The following is a 24,488-nucleotide window of genomic DNA, read 5'->3' on the forward strand; positions in this document are numbered from 1 at the left end:
TGACGCTGAGCACGTGCACTCAACTTCTTTGGTTGACCATGGCGAGGCCTGTTCTGAGTGGAACCTGTCCTGTTAAACCACTGTATGGCCTTGGCCACCGTGCTGCAGCTCAGTTTCAGGGTCTTGGCAATCTTCTTATAGCCTAGGCCATCTTTATGTAGAGCAACAATTCTTTTTTCAGATCCTCAGAGAGTTATTTGCCATGAGGGGCCATGATGAACTTCCAGTGACCAGTATGAGAGAGTGAGAGCGATAACACCAAATTTAACACACCTGCTCCCCATTCATACCTGAGACCTTGTAACACTAACGAGTCACATGACACCGGGGAGGGAAAATGGCTAATTGGCCCCAGTTTGGACATTGTCACTTAGGGGTGTACTCACTTTTGTTGCCAGCGGTTTAGACATTAATGGCTGTGTGTTGAGTTATTTTGAGGGGACAGCAAATTTACACTGTTATACAAGCTGTACACTCACTACTTTACATTGTAGCAAAGTGTCATTTCTTCAGAGTTGTCACATGAAAAGATAGAATAAAATATTTACAAAAATGTGAGGGGTGTACTTACTTTTGTGAGATACTGTGTATATTTACATTCCCTTTTTTAATGAAGATTTTTTAAATCCTCTCTTTATTCATTTTCCCCCCAGACTCCCTTCATCGGTGGTAACAGTCATGGCTGCTGATAAACCAGAAGAGGAGAATGAATCCCCCCACACAACCTACCAGCCCACCTACCCCGACACCACGAGCGATGGAACTGAATCGCCGAACCTAATCAATGGCAACGAAGAGAAGAGAGTGATTGTTCCGGCAGGTCAGGAGCATTTCATAGGAAACGGGGGTGGGAAAGGGGTCTTCAATGGAATGAACTGCATATGATTGGTGCTATACAAAGAGAACCAATAAACATACTAAAATAATCTGAAGCTCTCATGGATCAATGAGTGCCTCCTCATTGGTGTCAGTGGGAGGAATAGTGCCCCATCATTGGTATCAGTGGGAGGAATAGTGCCCCATCATTGGTGTCAGTGGGAGGAATAGTGCCTCGTCATTGGTGTCAGTGGGAGGAATAGTGTCCCATCATTGGTGTCAGTGAGAGGAATAGTGCCCCATCATTGGTGTCAGTGGGAGGAATTGTGCCCCATCATTGGTGTCAGTGGGAGGAATAGTGCCCCATCATTGGTGTCAGTGAGAGGAATAGTGCCCCATCATTGGTATCAGTGGAGGAATAGTGTCCCATCATTGGTGTCAGTGAGAGGAATAGTGCCCCATCATTGGTGTCAGTGGGAGGAATAGTGCCCCATCATTGGTGTCAGTGGGAGAAATAGTGCCCCATAATTGGTGTCAGTGGGAGGAATAGTGCCCCATTATTGGTGTCAGCGGGAGGAATAGTGCCCCATAATTGGTGTCAGTGGAAGGAATAGTGCCCCATCATTGCTGTCAGTGGGAGGAGTAGTTTCCCATCATTCAGCTTCGGGTGTGGCTGCAGGAAGGTTCTCTGGCTGTGTGTCTGGAGCTGCTCCAGGTGATTTCTGTGAGAGGGGAGTTCGGTAAAATCTCTCCCAGCCCTGCTGGCCCCTATCTGGGGAGGCCATGCAGGCCAGCAGGGCCTCTCCTGCTGGAAGCTCTGAACCATCCCCTGGGCAGCTGGATGACATACCTGCTCCTGGACAAGCCATGGCTGGGGATCTCTCTGCCCCTGGTGAGGATGAGGATACCGAGTCCATTCGGGAGCGAGTGGTGGCCGGGATCAAGGTCCTGAATAGGGAGAGAGACCAGCTCTACAAACTGAGAGCGGAGTTGAAGCGTCTGCGAAAGCAACGTGAAGGTTTGCACAGCCGCAGCCGTGGATCTATGGATTCGGAAATCCAGTTGGCAAAGGTCCGGGTTCAACACCAGGAAACCATTGTGGCCATGATGGAAGGTAAAGAGGGGCCCTTTAAGGAAAAGTTTTGCAATGACCGGAGATTTGCAAGGATGGCAAAGATGGAGGTGGAGGAGGGGACCCCCGGTTCTGACCCCCTGACTCCCCAAGGTGAGGTAAGCAACCCGTTGCCTTCTCAGGGCTCAGGAGGCATGCTGACAGTGATCCAGGCAGTGGAGTCTCCATTACGGGCGGATCAGCTGGTGTTTGGTGAGGAGAACTTTCCTGATAATGTGCCTGATAAGGTAAAGCCTAGCAAGTCCCAAGTGACTGATAACACTATTTTTGTGCCATTTAACACCTTGGCTAATGCTGATGTTTTGCCCAATGACACCCAGGCTGGTAATTTCATATCCAGCAATATTTCAGCAGCTGATGTTTCCTTGCAGGAAAAACTGCGTTTAAAAAATGACATTGCAGCAAAGGAACTACAAGAGCCAGAGAAACCAATTAACCCCCCTTTTGCTGAGTCAAAGGCTGTTTGTCCAGTCACAGCTGCTGTCTCTATACTGCAGCATCAGGCCACCTGTGGTACTACAGCAGAAACTGTGATAGTGAATACTGATTGTTCTGACATTTCTTCCAACACAGGTGTTCTGAATAATCCTACTAATGTGTGTTTAATGGACAATCCTGCTGGCTCAGTACAAGAAGTTAATAATAAGGATAATAATAATAATGTACCAGCTAAAGTTACATCAGTGTGGGGTCTTGGCCCTGATAAGCCCTCTTTTGCTCAGGTGGTACGCTCTGCTCCTGGTAATATTATTAGGCCAGGGCTGCAGCCAATGAGGAACCCTGCTTCCAGGCAGAGATTAACACCACAAACTGCCACTTTGAGCACCCCTGGTTCCGGTCTTGGGTCTCTGGCTTCTGCTGGGGGTCCAAGACGTAATGTCGTTATACTTAAATGGGAAGGTGGTGCAGTCTCTCCAGCACGGCGTGTGGTGGTGGATATGATTTTGGAGATGGGCTTTGGGGCGAATGACCTTTATGCCCTAATACACGTAGCTGGGAGCCGGGAGTACACAATCAGCTTCACCAGGCCAGAGGGTCTTGACCTGTTCTGGGAACGATATGAAGCTCGGTGCAGGTCAAGACCCGAATGGGAAGATCTGGCACCAGTTGCTGTTTCGCAGAGATCAACGGTTAAAAAAATAACCATCATTCTCACTAACGAGAGTGTTCCTGCTCGGGACTTAGAGGTCTGGTTAAGGAACTATGGTGAGGTTTTGACAACACCAAATAAAATTCTTGATGAACGTGGTATATGGACTGGGGGTTGGTCAGTAACGGTCAGGTTGGCCAGGGATGGGAATGTTGTCCGTCACCTGCCCTCCTCGGCTTTCATAGGAAGGGATAGGATGACTGTTTTTTATCCTGGTCAGCCAAAGCTATGTCACCGCTGTGGAGAAAAGGGGCATTTTAGCTCCTCCTGTTCAGCCTTAATATGTTCGGTATGTCGGGGACAGGGTCATGTGGCCAGGGACTGCACCCAGGCGATAAGGTGCAACCTGTGCCTGCGCCTTGGCCACCCCTACAGCCGATGTCCGGAGGCCTGGCACAATATGGAGAAGGAGGTAGTAGATGATCTGTTGAGGCTGGACGGGATGGAGGATGAGGCCCCTGGTGTACCATCTTCCCCTGCGGTGACTGACTCCCCTGGTCCTGTTCAGGATCCCTCCCCAGTTTCTGTGGCAAACCCTCCTGTGTCTGTAGGTATTCCTTCTGTGGCTGTCTCTGTGTCCCCCCAGCCTACTGTACCCGCTCCTCTTGTGTCAGAACCTTCCAAGTCTGTGCCCCCTGAGTCAGTCTTGCCCCATGAGTCTCCTAGGTCTGACTTAAAGGAAGGTCCCCCCCCACCCGGAGTGGTGGGATGTGCCAAAAAGGGTGCTGCTGCTTCTTCTGTAAAGAAGTCTTCTGCAAAGACTTTGAAGAAGAAAACAAGAGATGAAAACATCTTGGAGTCTGACCTGCAGTACCTGGAGGAGAGAAGGAAGGTTGTGAGGCGGAAGAGACAGGCGGTGAGGACGGAGCAGGAAGCCCCAGTGTCTGTCCCCAACCGTTCTAGGGCTTCTGCATGGGATATTTCCTCATCTGGAGCTTCCTCTGAACAAAATTCAGACTCAGAAATGGAGTTGGAGGAGGCCTCAAGAAAGAGAGAGGCTTCTGGTGATGAGCAGCAGAGGGGAGCTAAGAAGCAATCCACCCAATAACCCAAATGGCGGTTCCCCCTCCGTTAAAAGTGGTGACAATAAATGTCGCCAGTATTAAGTCAGTAAGAGCTCGTTCTATGGCCTTCTTTTTGTTCAGCCAATTAGATGCTGAAATTTTATTTTTGCAAGAGACTAGGCTCACCTCCTTGGCAGATATTCATATGGCCAAGAGAGAGTGGAGGTATGGTCCATCTTACTGGTCTCTTGCGGCCGAGCCTTACGGCGGGGTGGCGGTGTTGTTTAAAACCGGCATGGTAACTGTCCGGCGGGTTATTGAGGTGGAGATTGGGAGATGTATGGTCTTAGACGTTCTTGTGGGAGGGCAGGACCTGCGCCTAATTAATATATATGGGCCGCACACAAAGTGGGACAGGAAATGCCTTTTTACAAGGATCAAGCCATTTCTTTTTACATCCCGGCAAGTGGTTTTTGGAGGTGACTTTAATACTGTGACTAGGCCCAAGGACAGGAAGGACTTCAATGACAGGCTGGGATATGATAGCGTTTTTTTAAATAGTATGGTTAGGGATGCTGGTCTTGTGGATGTGCACATTAAGCACCTTCCGGATGACACAGGGTTCACCTTTCATCGAGGTAATAGTCAGAGTAGGATAGATAGGTTTTTTTTGAAGGAGGCCTCTGCTTTCTCACCCCCAGTGGTGCAGGCAGTGGAGTTCTCTGATCACTGTATGCTATCTGTGGTCTTGAATGCTTCAGACTTCCCTCAGAGGGGCAAAGGCATCTGGAGATTAAATTCGACTCTCCTTGAGGAAGAACATGTTAGACAATCCTTTGAGGAATTCTTTCAGGCACAGGTGACCATCCTGGACTTTTGTAGCAGCAAGGCTGAGTGGTGGGAGCTGACCAAAAAGAGGATTGCTGGATTCTTCAGGGGCCTAGCCAATAAAAAACAGTTTAATAGATACATGACCTACCAACGTTTGCGGAGGAAGCTGGATATTCTTGTCTCGAGAGGAGGAGATCCTGGGGCAATCTCTGAAGTGAAAATCCTCCTCAGGAAGTGTCAATATGACCGGCATACCTCTTTGGTTCTGGAGAGGGACTATGGGAAATACCACTCGCCTGACCCTTACCAGAACTGCAAACAGGGTGTAGCTGTTAAGATGGTCGTTGGCCTTAAGGATAGTACAGGTTCCTTGACAAAGTCCAGGTCAGGGATCCTGGAGGTCGTGAGGTCTTTTTATGCTGAACTTCTTGGGAGGAAAGAGCTTGACCGGGACAAGATGGAAAGCTTTTTGGACTCTACTCCAGGTCTAAATGGTGGAGATGTCCCTTTGATGAATTTGACCGAAGAGATCACAGTTGAAGAGGTGACGAGGGCAATTGAACAGCTTGCCATCAAGAAGTCACCTGGACCGGATGGTCTGACGGCTGAGTTTTACAAAGCCTTTAAGTCTATTCTGGCCCCACATTTGGTAGAGGTTTTTAACAGTTGTCTTGCTGAGGGGGTGCTTCCCCCTTCCATGAGACACTCAGCTGTGATTCTTCTTTCAAAAGGTAAAGATCCTTCGATGATTGAGAATTGGCGCCCCATCAGCCTTCTCAATGTCGATAGAAAGGTGCTGGCGAAGATACTTTTCTGGCGCCTATCGGCAGTAGCAGAGTCTTTGCTTTCTCGCCATCAGCACTGTTCGATCCAGGGTAGGAGCACCTTCACAGCGGTTTTAGCTGTCCGGGAGGCCTTGGAGCAGTGCAGGGCTGCAGGCTGGGGAAAGTATCTACTGGCATTGGATCAGGCAAAGGCTTTCGATCGTGTCAATCATGAGTACCTGTGGTTGCTCTTTAGTAAGTACGGTCTGCCGGGTGGTTTTGTCGATTGGTTAAAAGTTTTGTATAAGGGGGCAGAAAGCTTCCCTCTTGTTAATGGTTGGGTTGGACAGTCCTTTGAGGTTGGTTCTGGGGTGCGCCAGGGTTGTCCCCTGAGTCCCCTGCTCTATGTTTTTGCAATCGACCCCTTCATCAGGAGGCTAGAGTGCAGCATGTTGTGTGGGGTACCAGTGGGAATCCCGGGTGAGCCGCCTTTGAGGGTTGTTGCCTATGCGGATGATGTGTCAGTGATTGTCACTGGGACAGATGAAGCGGAGGAGGTGGTCTCTTTGACATCACGGTACTCTGAAGCATCAGGCTCCAAGATCAATCAGGAAAAGAGTGAAGTTTTTTGGATGGGAAAGGAAGGTGAGGGGTTTGATCTCCCGGACACCTTTCCAGTGCCCCAGGAAAAAATTAAGATATTAGGCATTGAATTTGGACCTGGCGATTATGGCCTCAAAAACTGGGAAGGCAGGCTGGAAGTTGCCAATACTAAAGTGGTCAGCTGGAAGAGATGGAAGTTATCTCTGAGGGAAAGGGTTGATCTGATTAAGACTTACCTGATACCGATCTTCTTGTATGTCAGCCCTGTCTGCATCTTGCCAGTGTCTCTCTATGCTAGGATCTATAGTGTGTTCTTCCAGATGCTCTGGGGGAACAGACTGAACCCCATCAAGAGGAATGTCACCTATCTATCCAGGAGGGAGGGTGGCTTAGGTATGGTCAACCCCGTTCTTTTCTTTTCACTGCTATTTCTTAAGTTTAATATTGGTAGTATGCTTGCAGTGGAACCTCCTGGATGGGCAGGCTTGTTTAGATCTTGGTTTAGGCCTTTTCTGCGACTTTGGGAAGAAGGTGGCCAAGTGAAGAATCTCAGGGGTCATCGTGGTCAGCTTCCAGCCTATGTCGCTCCCTGTCTGAAGTTGCTGCGGCAGTGGCGACTGTCGGCTGAAGATCTCAGATCCGCTCCGAGGAAAGTCCTTATGAGCCGAGTCTTGAGCGAAGTCTTTCATGACCCACTGGCCTTAAGGGATTGCCCAGGCCCAATTTTGAGGGAAGGGTTAAGATTGATTAATTTGGCTAGAGTCCCCCTTAAATTCAGGGATCTGGCCTGGTTGTGCTTCCACGGGAGGCTCTATGTTCGGGGCAATTTGAAATTCCGCAGTGGGGTGGATCGTGGTTGTCCTCGGGAGGAATGTACAGGTGAGGAGGAGACTATGGACCATTTTCTGCTTCGTTGCCCTTTTAACATAGAGGTATACAAACAGGTGGGGCTGGCCCTCGGTGTTCCTTTCCTCTCCAGGCTGGGTTATGCTGAGTGGGTGTATGGAGCATTCAATACTGGTGGGGGATTTGGTTTGGATACACTTTTTTTAGTTAGTTTAGTAGTCCGTTATTACACATGGAACGCACGGTGTCAGGTCACCCTTCGGCGTAAAATCCTTCCTGTTCAGGTGGTGGTGTGTGACATTCTGCATGAGGTGGGGAAGATTCGGGCGCTTGAGAGAGACAAGTGGGGTCAGAGGGCTTGGTTGAAGGCGTGGAGGGGTTTCAAACCTCCCTGACTGCCAGGAGTCTCTTTCCCGGGTGTGGCTTTCTGTCTCTTATCACCCTAGATTTTTTCTTAATGCTTAGTTTTTGATAAATGGCTGCATACATAGGTGATGGGTTGTGCCTCTTAGGCCCTCTCTGCTGCTTTATGTAAATAGTTTTCTAAAAATGTTGGAAGTGGATTATGTATATATTGTATATATTCTGCACATGGATGTGTATTCCTTTGTTTTCGGTTGGAATATTGTACTATAGTTCTGTTTTTTACTTTTGTATAAAATATGTTGCTTGATTCTTTTCAATAAAAGATCAATAGTGCCCCATCATTGGTGTCAGTGGGAGGAATAGTGCCCCATCATTGGTGTCAGTGGGAGGAATAGTGCCCCATCATTGGTGTCAGTGGGAGGAATTGTGCCCCATCATTGGTGTCAGTGGTAGGAATAGTGCCCCATCATTGGTGTCAGTGGGAGGAATAGTGCCCCATCATTGGTGTCAGTGGGAGGAATAGTGCCCCATCATTGGTGTCAGTGGGAGGAATTGTGCCCCATCATTGGTGTCAGTGGTAGGAATAGTGCCCCATCATTGGTGTCAGTGGGAGGAATAGTGCCCCATCATTGGTGTCAGTGGGGGGAATAGTGCCCCATCATTGGTGTCAGTGGGAGGAATAGTGTCCCATCATTGGTGTCAGTGGGAGGAATAGTGCCCCATCATTGGTGTCAATTGGAGGAATAGTGTCCCATCATTGGTGTCAGTAGGAGGAATAGTGCCCCATCATTGGTGTCAGTGGGAGGAATAGTGCCCCATCATTGGTGTCAGTGGGAGGAATAGTGCCTCATCATTGGTATCAGTGGGAGGAATAGTGCCCCATCATTGGTGTCAGTGGGAGGAATAGTGTCCCATCATTGGTATCAGTGGAAGGAACAGTGTCCCATCATTGGTGTCAGTGGGAGGAATAGTGCCCCATCATTGGTGTCAGTGGGAGGAATAGTGCCCCATCATTGGTATCAGTGGAAGGAACAGTGTCCCATCATTGGTATCAGTGGGAGGAATAGTGCCCCATCATTGGTGTCAGTGGGAGGAATAGTGCCCCATCATTGGTATCAGTGGAAGGAACAGTGTCCCATCATTGGTATCAGTGGGAGGAATAGTGCCCCATCATTGGTGTCAGTGGGAGGAATAGTGCCCCATCATTGGTGTCAGTGGGAGGAATAGTGCCCCATCATTGGTGTCAGTGGGAGGAATAGTGCCCCATCATTGGTGTCAGTGGGAGGAATAGTGTACCATCATTGGTATCAGTGGAAGGAACAGTGTCCCATCATTGGTGTCAGTGGGAGGAATAGTGCCCCATCATTGGTGTCAGTGGGAGGAATAGTGCCCCATCATTGGTGTCAGTGGGAGGAATAGTCCCCCAAGGGCCAGATAAAGGCAAGCAAACATTAGCGTTTTCTGCTGTCTCCTTGCCACTTGATAACCTTTAACCAATTCCTCCCTGGAAACAGACCCGACGGTGTGGACGCAGGAACACGTGGCCCAGTGGCTGGACTGGGCGGTGAAGGAGTACGGGCTCTGTGATGTCAGCACGTCGTTGATGCAAGGCGTGGATGGGAAGGAACTGTGCAGGATGACCCGAGAGGACTTCTTACGCATGGCATCTTCCTACAGCACCGAAATGCTGATGTCGCACCTGGCCTACCTCCGCCAAAGTACGTGCGCCGCCTGACCACATTTATTGCAGCTTCTACAAAACTGTGACTTGTGTCACCCACCTGGCTGTGCTATGTGGCAGAGCCGGGACAGGGTCATCTTGAACCCAGGGTAAACATGCCAAATTGCGCCCCCCAGATGTATGAGCGTTATGTGTTAGCAACAATCCCCTCCCCCAAAAATAAAAATGAGCGCTAATCTGCATGCTTAGCCCCAAGCATAAATTCCCCCTCCACCCAGTAAAAATCCACCCCCCTGCTGAATTCCCCCCTACCAGCACAAATCTTTGCCCCCCCAATGCCAAATCTTTCTCATTCCACATAAGCTCCCAGCAGAATCTCCCCCACCCCCCTCCCTCCTAGCATAAATCCTCTACCCCTAATATTTCCCCTCTGAGCGCAAATCCTCTCTCCCCCCCCCCACTACAAATGCCTGCTCCCACCACAAATTCCCTCCCCCAATCCTCCATCCTAGCACAGCCCCCCCCCCCCCATTTCTCCTAGCACAAACCCCCCCCCCCTATTTCTCCTCCTACCACAAATGCCCCCCCCAAACATCCCTCCTAGCACAAATCCCCCCCCCCCATACCATATTACTTTTTCTAGCACAAATACCCCCTCTTAGCGCAAATCCTCTTCCCCCCCATCCCCTTCCCAAAACACAAATCGTCCCCAACATTACCACTCCTTAACACACCTCCCAAAGTTTCCCCTCCTAAAACAGTTCTTACCTCCTACCGCCCCCAAATTCCCCCTCCCACCCCCCCCCCCCCCATCAACTCTAAACCCTATCCCCCAGCACAAATTCACCTCCCCCAATCCTCCATCCTTGCACAAATCCCCCCCCCACCTCCCCAATTTCTCTTCTTAGCACAAATGCCCCCCAAATATCCCTAATAGCATCAATCCTCCTCCCAATGAACCATACTGCATTTTGGCCACTAGATGGAGCTGAAGATACAGGCAAAAATCTCTTAGAAAATTACGGTCACATTTTGTTCAGCTTGCACCAATTTTTCTGACATTCGTGCAACGAATGTGTAATAAATAGACCCATTCAGGTCCAGTTATGGAAGGACTGACTATTTATTTATCTATTGTTTTATTTCCCCTACACAGACAGTCCAACGTTTACTTATTCAGTGGTTCCGACTGTTCCAGCTCATCCAGTGCCCGCGAGGAATCCGGTGAAGATAGGTAAGCGAACATTCGCCACGGCTGGTCATGTGATCTACTATTTGGACCAAATCGGACTAATTGGTTGTCTCCTTGTGTGTTGTCTTTAGAGCCGTTGTATGAGGATGTACGGCGAGGAAGCTGGAGTTCCAACACCGGCTCCATTCAGAGGGGTACAACACCGAATAAATGTGCTATTGTTATATATGATAAATCTGCAGTTATCCTCCAGATAGCTAGAGGGAGCCCTTGAGACTTCCCCGTCTGTGAAATCGATGATGCTGGTCCATGTTATTCTTATATAGGCTCCTCTTGGGTTAATACACATGCGTGTATATCAGCAGAGAAGTGGAGGGTGTCAGTAGAGCAGAGATTGGTGTCAGTGGGGCAGAGGACAGTTGTTTTTATTTATTTATTTTTTTATCTGTCACTAGTTTTTATTTTATTATTTTGTTTTTTTTTTTTTTTTTACAATCTTATTTTTTTAATTCTTTTTTTACAATCTAATTTTTTTAATTATTTTTTACAATCTTATTTTTTTAATTATTTTTTTTACAATCTTATTTTTTAAATTATTTTTTACAATCTTATTTTTTTTATTATTTTTTTTTACAATCTTATTTTTTAAATTATTTTTTACAATCTTATTTTTTTAAATTATTTTTTTTACAATCTTATTTTTTAAATTATTTTTTACAATATTATTTTTTATTATTTTTTTAACAATTTTTTTGGGAGCCCCGTTGGGGGGAATTTGTTTGAACTATCAAGAATCTAAACAGAGCGAAAGGGACTGAGGACAGAGCTTCCCCAGTCCCTTTCTCTGCAGCCTCAGCTGCACTGGACAGCGAATGAATGGGAGGGGCTCTTTGCTGAGCGGCTTCCTGTCCATTCGCAAAATCAAACATAGTAAACACAGTTTACTATGCTTCAGTTAAGAATGAACACAGGATTGATCCGTAAAGATCACTCACTGTGTTCATTCATTCATCCATCCTGAATCATCCCCTGCAGCAGCCCGCGGTAGAGGAGGGAACCAGGGGTAATTGGCATTGCAAAGGGTGATAAGGGTGTGCCCATGCACACCCAGCACACCCTTTGCGATGGCTTCAGTTGCTCGGCGCCAAGGCCATTATTAGCATGTTAATTAAGTGGGAGGGGGAAACGGGGAAGGCAAAAATGAGCGGATTGAACATTCGCTTTAAGCAGGGATGCTGACTGCGTTACCTGATGTATGGATGACTTGATAAATGGTGAATGAGGATGTCGGTAATGTAATGTACTGAGTATAGCTGTCCATTTCTGCAGGGTCTCCTCCTCAGACGCCGACCATCAGCAGCACCGCCGGAGCCATACGTGCCACTCCAGGTGGGTTGGGGGAAATGGGTGCAGCTGACATTAATTGCTCTATATGCGGGGAGAGCCCCCTGGTGGTTTGATATCATACAGCATATTGCCAAAAGTATTGGAACGCCTGCCTTTATACTTTAATGGCATCCCAGTCTTAGTCCGTAGGGTTCAATATTGAGTTGGCCCACCCTTTGCAGCTATAACAGCTTCAACTCTTCTGGGAAGGCTGTCCACAAGGTTTAGGAGTGTCTATGGGAATGTTTGGCCATTCTTCCAGAAGCGCATTTGTGAGGTCAGGCACTGATGTTGGCTGACAAGGTCTCCGCTATAATTCATCCCAAAGGTGTTCGATCGGGTTGAGGTCAAGTTCCTCCACCCCAAACTCACTCATCCATGTCTTTATGAACCTTGCTTTGTGCACTGGTGCGCAGTCATGTTGGAACAGGAAGGGGCCATCCCCAAACTCCTCCCACAAAGTTGGGAGCATGAAAATGTCCAAAATGTCTTGGAATGCTGACACCTTAAGATTTCCCTTCACTGGAACTAAAGGTCCAAGCAGGGCCAGAATTTTTGGGGCCCCTTCACAGCTTTAGGACTGCCCCCCCCCCCTGGACCTGACCATCAACATTCCCTAGGGCCCCCCACTGACTGTCCCACCAAGTCCCATCCCATGCCCCCCTCCTTCCCCATCCCATCTCTCCAATCCCATGTCCTCCTCCTCCAATCCTATCTCCTCCGTCCCATCTCCTCTCTCTTGCACTGTGCACACTTCCTGGTTGCCGGGGCCCGGGCCCCTCCTGACGCTCAGGCCCCGTACAGGTGCATCACCTGTACTACCCTGATGACAGCCCTGGGCCCAAGCCCAACCCCTGAAAAACAACCCCACACCATAACCCTCCCTCCACCAAATGATTTAGGCCAGTGCACAAGGCAAGGTCAAGCACTGATGTTGGGATGGGACGCTCTCCAGGCCAATTCATCCCAAAGGTGTTCTATCAGGTTGCGGTCAGGACTCTGTGCAGGCCAATCAAGTTCCTCCACCCCAAACTTACTCATCCATGTCTTTATGGACCTTGCTTTGTGCACTGGTCCAAATCATTTGGTGGAGGGGGGATTATGGTGTGGGGTTGCTTTTAAGGGGTTGGGCTTGGCCTCTTAGTTCCAACGCAATATTGAACCCTACGGACTAAGACTGGGATGTCATGAAAGTTCATGTGTGTGTAAAGGGGAAGGCGTCCCAATACTTTTGGTAATATTGTGTAGATAGATAGATAGATAGATAGATAGATAGATAGATAGATAGATAGATAGATAGATAGATAGATAGATAGATAGATAGATAGATAGATAGATAGATAGATAGATAGATAGATAGAAAGGAAGGAAGGAAGGATAGATAGATAGAAAGGAAGGAAGGAAGGATAGAAAGATAGGAAGGAAGGATAGATAGATAGAAAGGAAGGAAGGAAGGATAGAAAGATAGGAAGGAAGGAAGGATAGATAGGAAGGAAGGATAGATAGATAGATAGATAGGAAGGAAGGAAGGAAGGAAGGAAGGAAGGAAGGAAGGAAGGAAGGAAGGAAGGAAGGAAGGAAGGAAGGAAGGAAGGAAGGATAGATAGATAGATAGATAGATAGATAGATAGATAGATAGATAGATAGATAGATAGATAGAAAGGATGGATAGATAGATAGATAGATAGATAGATAGATAGATAGATAGATAGATAGATAGATAGATAGATAGATAGATAGATAGATAGATAGATAGATACTCAATATTGCACCCTACGGACTAAGACTGGGATGTCATGAAAGTTCATGTGTGTGTAAAGGGGAAGGCGTCCCAATACTTTTGGTAATATTGTGTAGATAGATAGATAGATAGATAGATAGATAGATAGATAGATAGATAGATAGATAGATAGATAGATAGATAGATAGATAGATAGATAGAAAGGAAGGAAGGAAGGAAGGATAGATAGATAGATAGAAAGGAAGGAAGGAAGGATAGAAAGATAGGAAGGAAGGATAGATAGATAGAAAGGAAGGAAGGAAGGATAGAAAGATAGGAAGGAAGGAAGGATAGATAGGAAGGAAGGATAGATAGATAGATAGATAGGAAGGAAGGAAGGAAGGAAGGAAGGAAGGATAGATAGATAGATAGATAGATAGATAGATAGATAGATAGATAGATAGATAGATAGATAGATAGATAGATAGATAGATAGATAGATAGATAGATAGATAGATACTCAATATTGAACCCTACGGACTAAGACTGGGATGCCATTAAAGTTCATGTGTGTGTAAAGGCAGGCGTCCCAATACTTTTGGTAATATAGTGTATATATATATATAGTGTCTGTGTTGGAGAATTAGAAAAGATTATTTCAGCATAACACTTCTACAGAACAAAAATTATTATTTGCCCTGAAAATATTTGCCTTTCAAACACTTTTTGGTAAAGTTGGAAAGTCCCTTCGAGATAACCTCAACCTCCATTGTGTGTAAAATCCCCGCTCATCAGAAGGTACAGAAAGTGAATTATTACTAAAATCCTGAGCTGAGCCCGATCACTAAAATCTCATCGAAGGTTTAACACGTTAATGTCATATCAACACTCATTATCAATATTTTAAAATCTGCGGGATTGATCAACCACTTCAGTATCCAGGCTTGATATCCGGGCTATTTTATAGTCTTCATCAGAGTGATAGTTTGACTGAAAATGACTCTGTTACGCAACACTGTATCCAGAGTGAGTTTATGATGTTAATTTACTAAAACTAGAAAGTGCAAAAATCTGGTGCAGCTCTGCATAGAAACCAATCAGCTCGAAGGTTTTATTGTCAAAGCTTAAAGGGTAACTCCACTTTCGTGGAGATTTTGCACTCTACAGTTTTAGTAAATCAACCCCAATATCTTTTTTTTTTTTTTTTTAATCCGAGAATTTTGTAACCACCGGACCTCTGAAAGATTTAGCCCTCGTTCACATTGGAGTGATTAGTCATGCGATTTGACAGGTCAAATGGCAATGGCAGCGTTCCAATCGCGTGAGGCTGAGTTTGAGGTGCCGCACCGAGTAGTTCCTGCACTACTTTTTGCCGATTTTTGGGTGCGACTTAATAAACCTCTATGCATGAAGACGCACAGATGTCTTCCTAATCAAACCCAAATTCACTCTGAAATGCGGCTTTGAAATCGTGCGAGTTTAGATGAAGTTGCATGATTTCAAAGCTGCGTTCAATGTGAACGAGGGCTTATCCCCCCCCCCTTCATGTCCAGGCAAATTTTGCGATTCAGCACTGCGTTATTTTAACTGACAATTGCGCGGTTGTGCAACGCTGTACCCAAATAGAATTGGTGTGCTTTTTTCCCACAAATAGCTCTTTCTTTTGGTGGTATTTGATCACATCTGCATTTTTTTTTTTTTTTTGCACTATAAACATAAAATGCTGAGACTATAAAAAAAAAAAAAAAACAATATTTTTTTACTTTCTGCTTAAAAACACCCATTAAAAAAAATGAAAAAAATCTAATTTCTTCATAAATTTAGACCCATGTGCTACATATTTTTGGTATTAAAAAAATCCCAATAAGCAAACGTTATGGGACATATACTGGAATTCTTATTTGATTATTTATTTACTAGTAATGGCGGCAATCAGCGACTTAACCGCTTCTGGACTGCCTGCCACCTTTTTACTGCAGCCCTTCTGTGCGAACCGACGTAGACCTATGTCAGTCGCGCGCAGGCAGGTAGGGGGCGAGCGTGCAACGCCGGCGGCGGGCTGCTGCCCCCACTCGGCGGCGGGCTGCTGCCCCCACTCGGCAGCAGGGAAGCCGATGCACGGGGCAGGCGGCTCAAATTGCCACCTGACACCCGCGATCGCTCCCTGCTGAGAGAGAAGGACGGTCGGATGTTGTAAACACAGCTGACCGTTCTTCTCCCTGGAATGATCACAGAGCGCCTGTGATCCTTCTATATAGGATCACAGGTCTCTATGATCATTCCACAAGCCACTCCCACATACAGTTAGAATCACTTCCCTAGGTACACATTTAACCCCTTGATCACCCACAATGTTAACCCCTTCCCTGCCAGTGTCATTAATACAGTAAGAGTGCATCTGTGATTTTTAGCGGGACTGTGACATTGCAGCGGACAGATCGGACCCCTAACTGACATTTTTGACACTCTTGTGGGGACCAGTGACACTGGTTTACCCCTCTGTTCCTGTCCCAAGGACATGGAAGTGAAAAGAAATCTCCCCCAAAGTAAAGGGGAAAAAAATTTGTCACCAAAACAGGTGACTCCATGTAAGATTATCCCGCTATTCCTGTTCTAATGACTAAAGATCCTGCACCTTTCCCAGCTCCGCCTACTCTGTGTTCCCAGCTCCACCCACTTTGCCAACTCTTGGGGGGACCATATGCACTGTCACTGTAATAATGACACTGGAAGGGAAGGGGTTAACCTAGGGGTAATCATAGGGGTTAATTGTGAGCCTAGGGGGTGTTCTCTAACTGGGGGGGGGGGGCTTGTGAAATGATCACAGAGACATGTGATCCTATATTGAAGGATCACAGGCGCTCTATGATCATTCCAGAGAGAAGAACGGTGTTTACAACAGCTGACCGTCCCTCTCTCTCAGCGGGGAGCGATCACGGGTGTCAGGCGGCAATCGCAGCCACTGGTCCCACGGATTGGCATCCCCGCTGCCTAGTTGGGGCGGGAGCGCGCCGCTAGTGGGGTTGAGGTCAGGGCTCTGTGCAGGACAGCTGAGTTCCTCCACACTAAACTGGTCAACCTGTGTCTTAATTGAGTTGTTGGTTGAGAAGAGCTGACTCATTCTAATTCATCCTAAAGATGTTCAGTAGGGTTGAGGTCAGAGCTCTGTGCAGGACAGCTTAGTTCCTCCACAAAAAACTGGTCAAACCATGTCTTTATGGAGATACTGGTTGAGAAGACCTGACTCATTCCAATTCATCCCAAAGGTGTTCAGTAGGGTTGAGGTCAGAGCTCTATGCAGGACAGCTTAGTTCCTCCACACCAAACTGGTCAAACCATGTCTTAATTGGATTTTGGTTGAGAAGACCTGACTCATTCCAATCCATCCCAAAGGTGTTCAGTAAGGTTGAGGTCGGAACTCTGTGCAGGACAGCTGAGTTCCTCCACAAAAAACTGGTCAAACCATGTCTTTATGGAGATACTGGTTGAGAAGACCTGACTCATTCCAATTCATCCCAAAGGTGTTCAGTAGGGTTGAGGTCAGAGCTCTGTGCAGGACAGCTTAGTTCCTCCACACCAAACTGGTCAAACCATGTCTTAATTGGATTTTGGTTGAGAAGACCTGACTCATTCCAATCCATCCCAAAGGTGTTCAGTAGGGTTGAGGTCAGGGCTCTGTGCAGGACACCTGAGTTCCTCCACACCAAACTGGTCAAACCATGTCTTAATTGGATTTTGGTTGAGAAGACCTGACTCATTCTAATCCATCCCAAAAGTGTTCAGTAAGGTTGAGGTCAGGGCTCTGTGAAGTTCCTTTGGTTTGTGAACTTCTGTTCCTCCACACCAAACTGGTTAAACCATGTCTTTATGGAGCTGGCTTTGTACACAGGGGAACCGTCATGGTGGACAAGAAAAGGGTCTTCACCAAACTGTTACCACAAGGATGGAAGAACACAACTGTCTACAATGTCTTCGTATTGTGAAGCATTAACAGAATCCTTCACTGGAAACACATGAACCCCATCATATTGATGGGGGTTCACATACTTTTGGCCTTATAGTGTATTTGGTACACCACGGTGAAAAAAACCCCCCCACAGGACTAATAAAATTAGTCAACATCTTTCGTAGGAGTTAATAAGGTTTCCTGGTCCGACCTGGCACTGTCATTCTTATGCAGTCATTCTCAGTTTTAGCCGGAGCCCGTTGGACTGAGCCACTCTCTGGCATCTTCTAAGATTAAAGGCTTTCAATGTCTTTCCTTCTCCCCCTCACTTCTAATATTCCCATTTTTATATTTTCCAGACCCTTATCAGGTGTTGGGGCCAACAAGCAGTCGCCTGTCCAATCCAGGTGAGTGACACGTTAGTCAGCTTGATTGGCGTGTTCATTCTCTCCATAGATTGAAATCATTTCTTTTTTTGAGGTGCTGATGAGTTGGCAAAGTGGGTGGAGCTGGGAACACAGAGTAGGCGGAGCTGGGAAAGGTGCAGGATCTTTAGTCATTAGAGCAGGAATAGCGGGATAATCTTACATGGAGTCACCTGTTTTGGTGACACATTTTTTTTCCCTTTTACTTTGGGGAGATTTCTTTTCACTTTCATGTCCTTGGGACAGGAACAGAGGGGTAAAATGATGGGGGGGTTCTAATTTTTCACTGTGGGCACTAATCTAATAGACCCCCAGATCTCTCCATGAAGAGTACCAGTCACTGCTTATTGTTATCACAAAGGATGTTTACATAATAAAAGTAATAAAAAATAAATAAATAAATAAAATCACAGAGACAGTGTAAAAATAAAAAATAAAAACATTCATACAAAAATAAATAATATTTTTTTTTATTTTAAAATTTTATTCTTCATTATTTTTTTTTTAATTTTTAAAATTTTAAAATTTTTAAAATGTTAAATTTTTAAAATTGTAAATTTTTAAATGTTTTTATTATTTTACATTTTTTTTATTATTTTTGAAATTTTAAAGCGCCCGTATCCCACTGTGCTCATGTGCAAAGGCGAAAGATACGTACACTGCGCGCGTAGGTAAACGGCGATCGCGCCACACGTGTATTGCCGCAAGCGTGAGAGCGAGAGCAATAATTCCAGCACCAGACCTCCTGTGTAACTCTAAAATAGTAACCTGTAAAGGTGTGAGCAGTTTTGTTTGGTATCTATTTATTCGGCCTAACACCCCATCAAAAAATGGGGTATTATATCATTTTGTGTGCACTACAATTCATTAACCACATACTACCCGCCTACCATCAAATGGCGGCCGAGCGGTGTAGCGGTGGAGCTACTGTTCTGGGACGCTGTCATATGACGGTGCACCAGAACAGCCTCTCTTGCGCGCCCCAGAGCGATCGTGGCCGCGCCGTGTTGCTAGGACATGGCACAACCCCGATCTCAGTAAAGAGTCAATGACATGGCTCTTTACCCATGTGATTGGCTGTGTCTGTCAGAGTGTGAGGCGAGGAGAGCTGATCAGCTGCTCCTCCTCACAGGGAAGACCAGGAAAGGTAATCAGGGCACTGATCATCAGTGCCCTGATTACAGAACATGTAAATAAAATGCCAATTACTACCCACCATCAGTGCCCACAGTGCCCACCATCAGTGCCCACAATTAGTGCCCATAGTGCTGCCATTCAGTGCCCATCAGTGCCTGCTCATCTAGGCACTGATCGGCACTTACTGGCAGCACTAAGGGCACTGATTGTGGGTACTGATGGTGCTGCCCATCAGTGTCCATCAGTGCCGCCCATCAGTGCTCATCAGTGCCAACCGTCATTGTTCATCAGTGCCCACAGTGTCCGCCATCAGAGCCCACAATCAGTGCCCACAATCAGTGCCCATAGTGCTGCCAGTCAGTGCCTGCTCATCTAGGCACTGATGGGTGCTGACTGGCAGCATTATGGGCACTGATTGTGGGCACTGATGGTGCTGCCCATCAGTGTCCATCAGTGCCACCCATCATTGTTCATCAGTGCCACCCGTCAGTGCCCATCAGTGCTGCCCATCAGTGCCACCTCTCAGTGCCCCTCAGTGCTGCCTATCAGTGCCCACCTATCAGTGCCCATTAGTACCTCCTCATCAGTGCCCATAGATGCCACCTCATCAGTGCCCATCAGTGCAGCCTATCAATGCCCATCAGTGCCGCCTCATCAGCGCACATCAGTGAAGGAGAAAAATTATATATTTTCAAAATGTACTCACAGAAAATAAGAAAAACTTTTTTTTTTTCAAAATTCTGTCTTTTTTCTTTTTTTTTTTGTTGTAAGAAATAAAAAACCCAGAGGTGATTAAATACCACCAAATCAAAGCTCTATTTGTGTGAAAAAAATGATAAACATTTCATATGGGTACAGTGTTGCATGACCGCGCAATTGTCACTCAAAGTGTGAGAGCACTGAAAGCTGAAAATTGGCCTGGGCAGGAAGGGGGTAGGAAGGGGGTGAAAGTGCCCGGTAGGCAAGTGGTTAAAGTGTAGAAAACATTCATTAAAAAAAATGAAAAAAATCAAATTTCTTCATAGATTTAGGCCTATTTGCTACATATTTTTGGTAAAAAAAATAAAAAAAAAACAATAAACGTATATTTATTGGTTTATATTTGGTTTACACAAACATTTTAGTGTCTACAAACTATGGGATATATACCGGAATTTTTATTTATTTTTTTCCAAATAAATTGTGTTTGAAAAACCGCTGTTAAATAGACAGTAATGGGGAAAGCATCAAACTGGTGAAAACTGCATCGTGTTTATTCTGTGCTTATCACTCATGGATTTGGATTTTAAATCTCGGGTAAATATTATGGTACAGAGAACCCATTCATTTCCAGGCGGGGGGTCATCGTTCTAATTATCTTCCATGGCCTCCCCAAAGCTTCCCACCCCACACAATGTCAGTTTACCCCATAGTGAGTATGTAAACGTCAGACTGATGTAATCCTGAGCATGCAGCATCTTCTCCATGTGTCCAGCTGATTGCAAGCTCCTCGGGTTTCAACGCATTCCTAATGAGGCCCCTCATGCAGGACTCTGCAGGTGGTGGTGGGGGGGGGGGGGGTTATTACTTTTGGATCTTACACCTAATTATTGGACAAACTTTTGGGTGTTTTTATAGTGTATTTGGTTTATCACTGATTAACTCTAATTACCCTTTAATTGCTTTCCGAGTGAAGTTTTCAGAAATGTGGGAGACGCGGCTCAGGTGGATCTCCATCCTGGGTGGCGGAACCTCAAATATCTCCGACAACCTGCTAAAGCTTGGAGGACGAGTGCAGCCAGGATTGCCGGCGTTGTGCGGCTCTCACATTGTCTTGGCTGGTGGTGTACTTTGATTATTAGAAGGAGAAGATTGGGTTTTCATTAATTACATTTTGTTGCAGAATTACAAATTCTTAATTTTGCCCACCGAGCCACTGAAATCTGTTTATATGTCTTTTTTTCCCCCTTAATTTAGACAAAGGTAGGCAATTCCAAAAGGGTGGAGATCACCGGGGGTAGGGGGAGGACGTTGGAGCTTGGTCAAATTAAAGGGGTGACATAAAAAAATGATGCATTGGTTGTCCCCCCTTCCCAAGTAATGCTTTCCTTACATTGGTGATCTGTGGGAAGCCATAGTAACATCCCCTCTTACCTTGGTGGTTAGTGCACTGTACTTTATAGTGCCACCATATTTCTGCTCCTCATCAATATAGTATTATAATGATCTACCCCCCCCCCCCCACTCCCTGTGCCACCATTTCGTTCCACCAGTGGCATAATGTCACCCATGTGCCACTGTTCTGTGTCACCATGTCACCACAGTTCCACTGTGCTGTCATGTTCCACCAGTGCCACCAGTATGTACTGCCAGTGCCACCCTGTCACCCCAGTGCCACTATTATGTTTCACCTGTGCCAACATGCCACCCCCCTGTGTCTAACTGTCACCCCAGTGCCACCATGCCCTTCCCTAGTGCCACCCTGTCACCCCAGTGCCATTATGTCACCCCAGTGCCACCATTTTGTTTCACCAGTGCCACCATTATGTTTCAGTGCCACTCTGTCACCCCGTGCCAACATTTCACCAGTGCCACCATGTCACCCCCAGTGCCACCCTGTCACTCTAGTGACACCATTATGTTCCACCAGTGCCACCCTGTCACCCCAGTGCCACCATTATGTTTTACCAGTGCAACCACGTCACCTCCAGTGCCACTCCAATGCCACCATTATAATTCACCAGTTCCATAATGTTCCCCAGGTGCCAACATTATGTTTCACCAATGCCACCATGCCCTCCCCCAGTTCCACCCTGTAACTCCAGTGCCTCCATTATGTTCCACCACTGCCATCATGTCACCCCAGTGCCACCATTTTGTTTCACCAGTGCCACCATGCCCCCCCAGTGCCACTCTTACACCCCAGTGCCACCATTATGGTTTACTAGTGCCACCCTGTCACCCCTGTGCCAACATTATGTTTCACCAGTGCCACCATGTCACAACCAAGTGCCACCCTGTCATCCCAGTGCCACTATTAAGTTCCGCCAGTGCCACCATGCCCCCCAAGTGCCACCATTATGTTTCACCAGTGCCACCACATCACCCCCAGTGCCATCCCAATGCCACCATTATAATGCACCAGTTCCATCATCCCCCCCCAGTACCACCCTGTGCCAACATTATGTTTTCTGAGTGCCAGCGTAACCCCAATGCCACCAATATAATTCACCAGTGCCACTCTAGTGCCACCATTATGTTTCACCAGTGCCACCATAGTGCCACCTCTGTTTCACAAGTGCCACCATGTCCCCCCCCCCCCGGTGCCACTATTATATCTTATCAGTGCTGCCATGTCTCCCCCGCCACCCTGTCATCCCAGTGCCACCATTATGTTCCACCAGTGCCATCATGTTCCCTCCAGTGCCGTCCTGTCACCCCAGTGCCACCATTATGTTTTACCAATGCCACCATGTTTATCCCCTCCCTCCCCCATCCTGAATTGTGTTCATTCCTGATTATTATATTCTGTACAGAGGTTTGTGAATGCTCCCGGTGGCTGTCACCTCCGTATTGGGAATGTGATCGGTTTTTCTGGTATTAATTGTTCAGCCTTACAGTGATTATGGAAGAGGAACAGCAAAGCACAGTCACTGCTCAGTAATATAAAGCAGGAAGCACACCATGTATATGTAATGAAGAATTATTATGTAACAAATCTTTGCAGGGTGTCATAAGATTATTGATATCAAAGTGTCTGTCCAGCCAAAAAAACATGTATTCTAGTTTTGGATGGAGTGGGGAAATATTGGAACCCCTGTCAGGCTTTTACTGCTTTCTAGACTCACTTTCTGTTTCACCAGACAGGAAGTGAGGAAAATCTGCAACAGGAACACAGAGACAGAAACAACAATCTAGGCATTGAAAAAGTCTTAGACCAAGAAACTAAGGGCTGTATTTGTAAAAAAAAAAATTGCAGGGCTATTCATCCTTCAAAACTGTGTGTACATTCGTTCTCTGCAATTGGAAATCGAATGTTATTAGATTATTATGTTCCAGGTTGAATGTTATTCATTCATAAAGGACAGAGTGAAATACTGCATTATGGCCACTAGATAGAGCTGATAAGTATTTAATATAATTATCAGCGCCATCTAGTGGCCATAATGTGGTATCTTCCAGATAATCTCTGTTCTTTGAATGATGAATGATGTTCTGTGCAATTGGAGTTAAAATCGAATGTTATTAGATTATTTTGTTCCAGGTTGAATGGTATTCATTCATAAAGGACAGAGTGAAATACCTCATTATGGCCACTAGATAGAACTAAAAAGTATTTATTCACTATAATTATCAGCGCCATCTAGTGGCCATAATGTGGTATCTTCCAGGTAATCTCTGTTCTTTGAATGATGTTCTGTGCAATTGGAGGTAAAATCGAATGTTATTAGATTATTATGTTCAAGGTTAAATGTTATTCATTCATAAAGGACAGAGTGAAATACTGCATTATGGCCACTAGATAGAGCTGATAAGTATTTATTTACTATAATTATCAGCGCCATCTAGTGGCCATAATGTGGTATCTTCCAGATAATCTCTGTTCTTTGAATGATGAGTGATCCCAGTTTAATCTGCGTTTGCATTTGTCGCTGACCCTCCCTCTCTCTCTCGTACCCCCGCAGGCAGCGGACAGATCCAGCTCTGGCAGTTCCTCCTCGAGCTTTTATCCGACAGCGGCAACTCCGGCTGCATCGCCTGGGAGGGCCTCAACGGGGAGTTCAAGATGACGGACCCAGACGAGGTGGCGCGGCGGTGGGGGGAGCGTAAGAGCAAGCCCAACATGAACTACGATAAGCTAAGCCGGGCTCTTCGCTATTACTACGACAAGAACATCATGAGCAAGGTGCACGGCAAGCGCTACGCCTACAGGTTCGACTTCCAGGGGATCCAGCTGGTCCAGCAAGCGCACAACAGCGACTCCGCCGTCTGCAAGTACACAGAGGGGACCTATTACTCGCCGCAGGCCAAGCAGCAAGGGCCTCTACCATCGCACCATAGTCAGCCGCAGAGCCTGCCCGCACTCATACCCGTGCAGTACTTCGGCACGCCACCGGGGGGCGGACTGTACCAGAGCCAGGGAGTGACGAAGCAACATGGCGGTCAACTGGGGTCACACCTGAGCGGCTACTACTGACCCTGAGCAGATGGGGTATCTTAAAAAAATATAAAAAATGGAGGCGGGACTAAATTACTTAGCGCGCCCAGGAACTACTGGAAAGAGCATTTCACATTTTTAGGACTCGGATTTGTTAGCCCAGTCACCTGTCTCATCCAATGGGATCACATGACCTCATGAAAGGGGCAGTGGGGAGATCACATGACCTCATGAAAAGGGCAGTGGGGAGATCACATGACCTCATGAAAGGGGCAGTGGGGGAGATCACATGACCTCATGAAAGGGGCAGTGGGGGAGATCACATGACCTCATAAATAGGGGCAGCAGGGGG

At 46.5% G+C, this 24,488-nt stretch overlaps 1 protein-coding gene across 2 annotated transcripts in view; it reads left to right on the forward strand.

Annotated features, from left to right (window-relative positions):
• LOC309568032 (Friend leukemia integration 1 transcription factor-like) overlaps positions 1-24,179 on the forward strand; it is a 93,876-nt gene extending 69,697 nt beyond the window's left edge. Inside the window, exons 3-9 of one of the 2 annotated variants that reach the window (XM_082273608.1) lie at positions 654-820; positions 9,027-9,230; positions 10,350-10,427; positions 10,517-10,579; positions 11,715-11,774; positions 17,797-17,844; positions 23,664-24,179. In XM_082273608.1, coding sequence (XP_082129734.1) covers positions 654-820; positions 9,027-9,230; positions 10,350-10,427; positions 10,517-10,579; positions 11,715-11,774; positions 17,797-17,844; positions 23,664-24,175 — 1,132 coding nt within the window. In that variant the 3' untranslated portion in view covers positions 24,176-24,179. The remainder of the gene's footprint in view (positions 1-653; positions 821-9,026; positions 9,231-10,349; positions 10,428-10,516; positions 10,580-11,714; positions 11,775-17,796; positions 17,845-23,663) is intronic. The other variant, XM_082273609.1, reaches the window with a different exon arrangement.
• The last annotated feature ends 309 nt before the right edge of the window (positions 24,180-24,488 follow it).

This window comes from Pelophylax lessonae (genome assembly GCF_965119305.1).
Source record: "Pelophylax lessonae genome assembly, chromosome: 12".
Taxonomy (NCBI): Eukaryota; Metazoa; Chordata; class Amphibia; order Anura; family Ranidae; genus Pelophylax; species Pelophylax lessonae.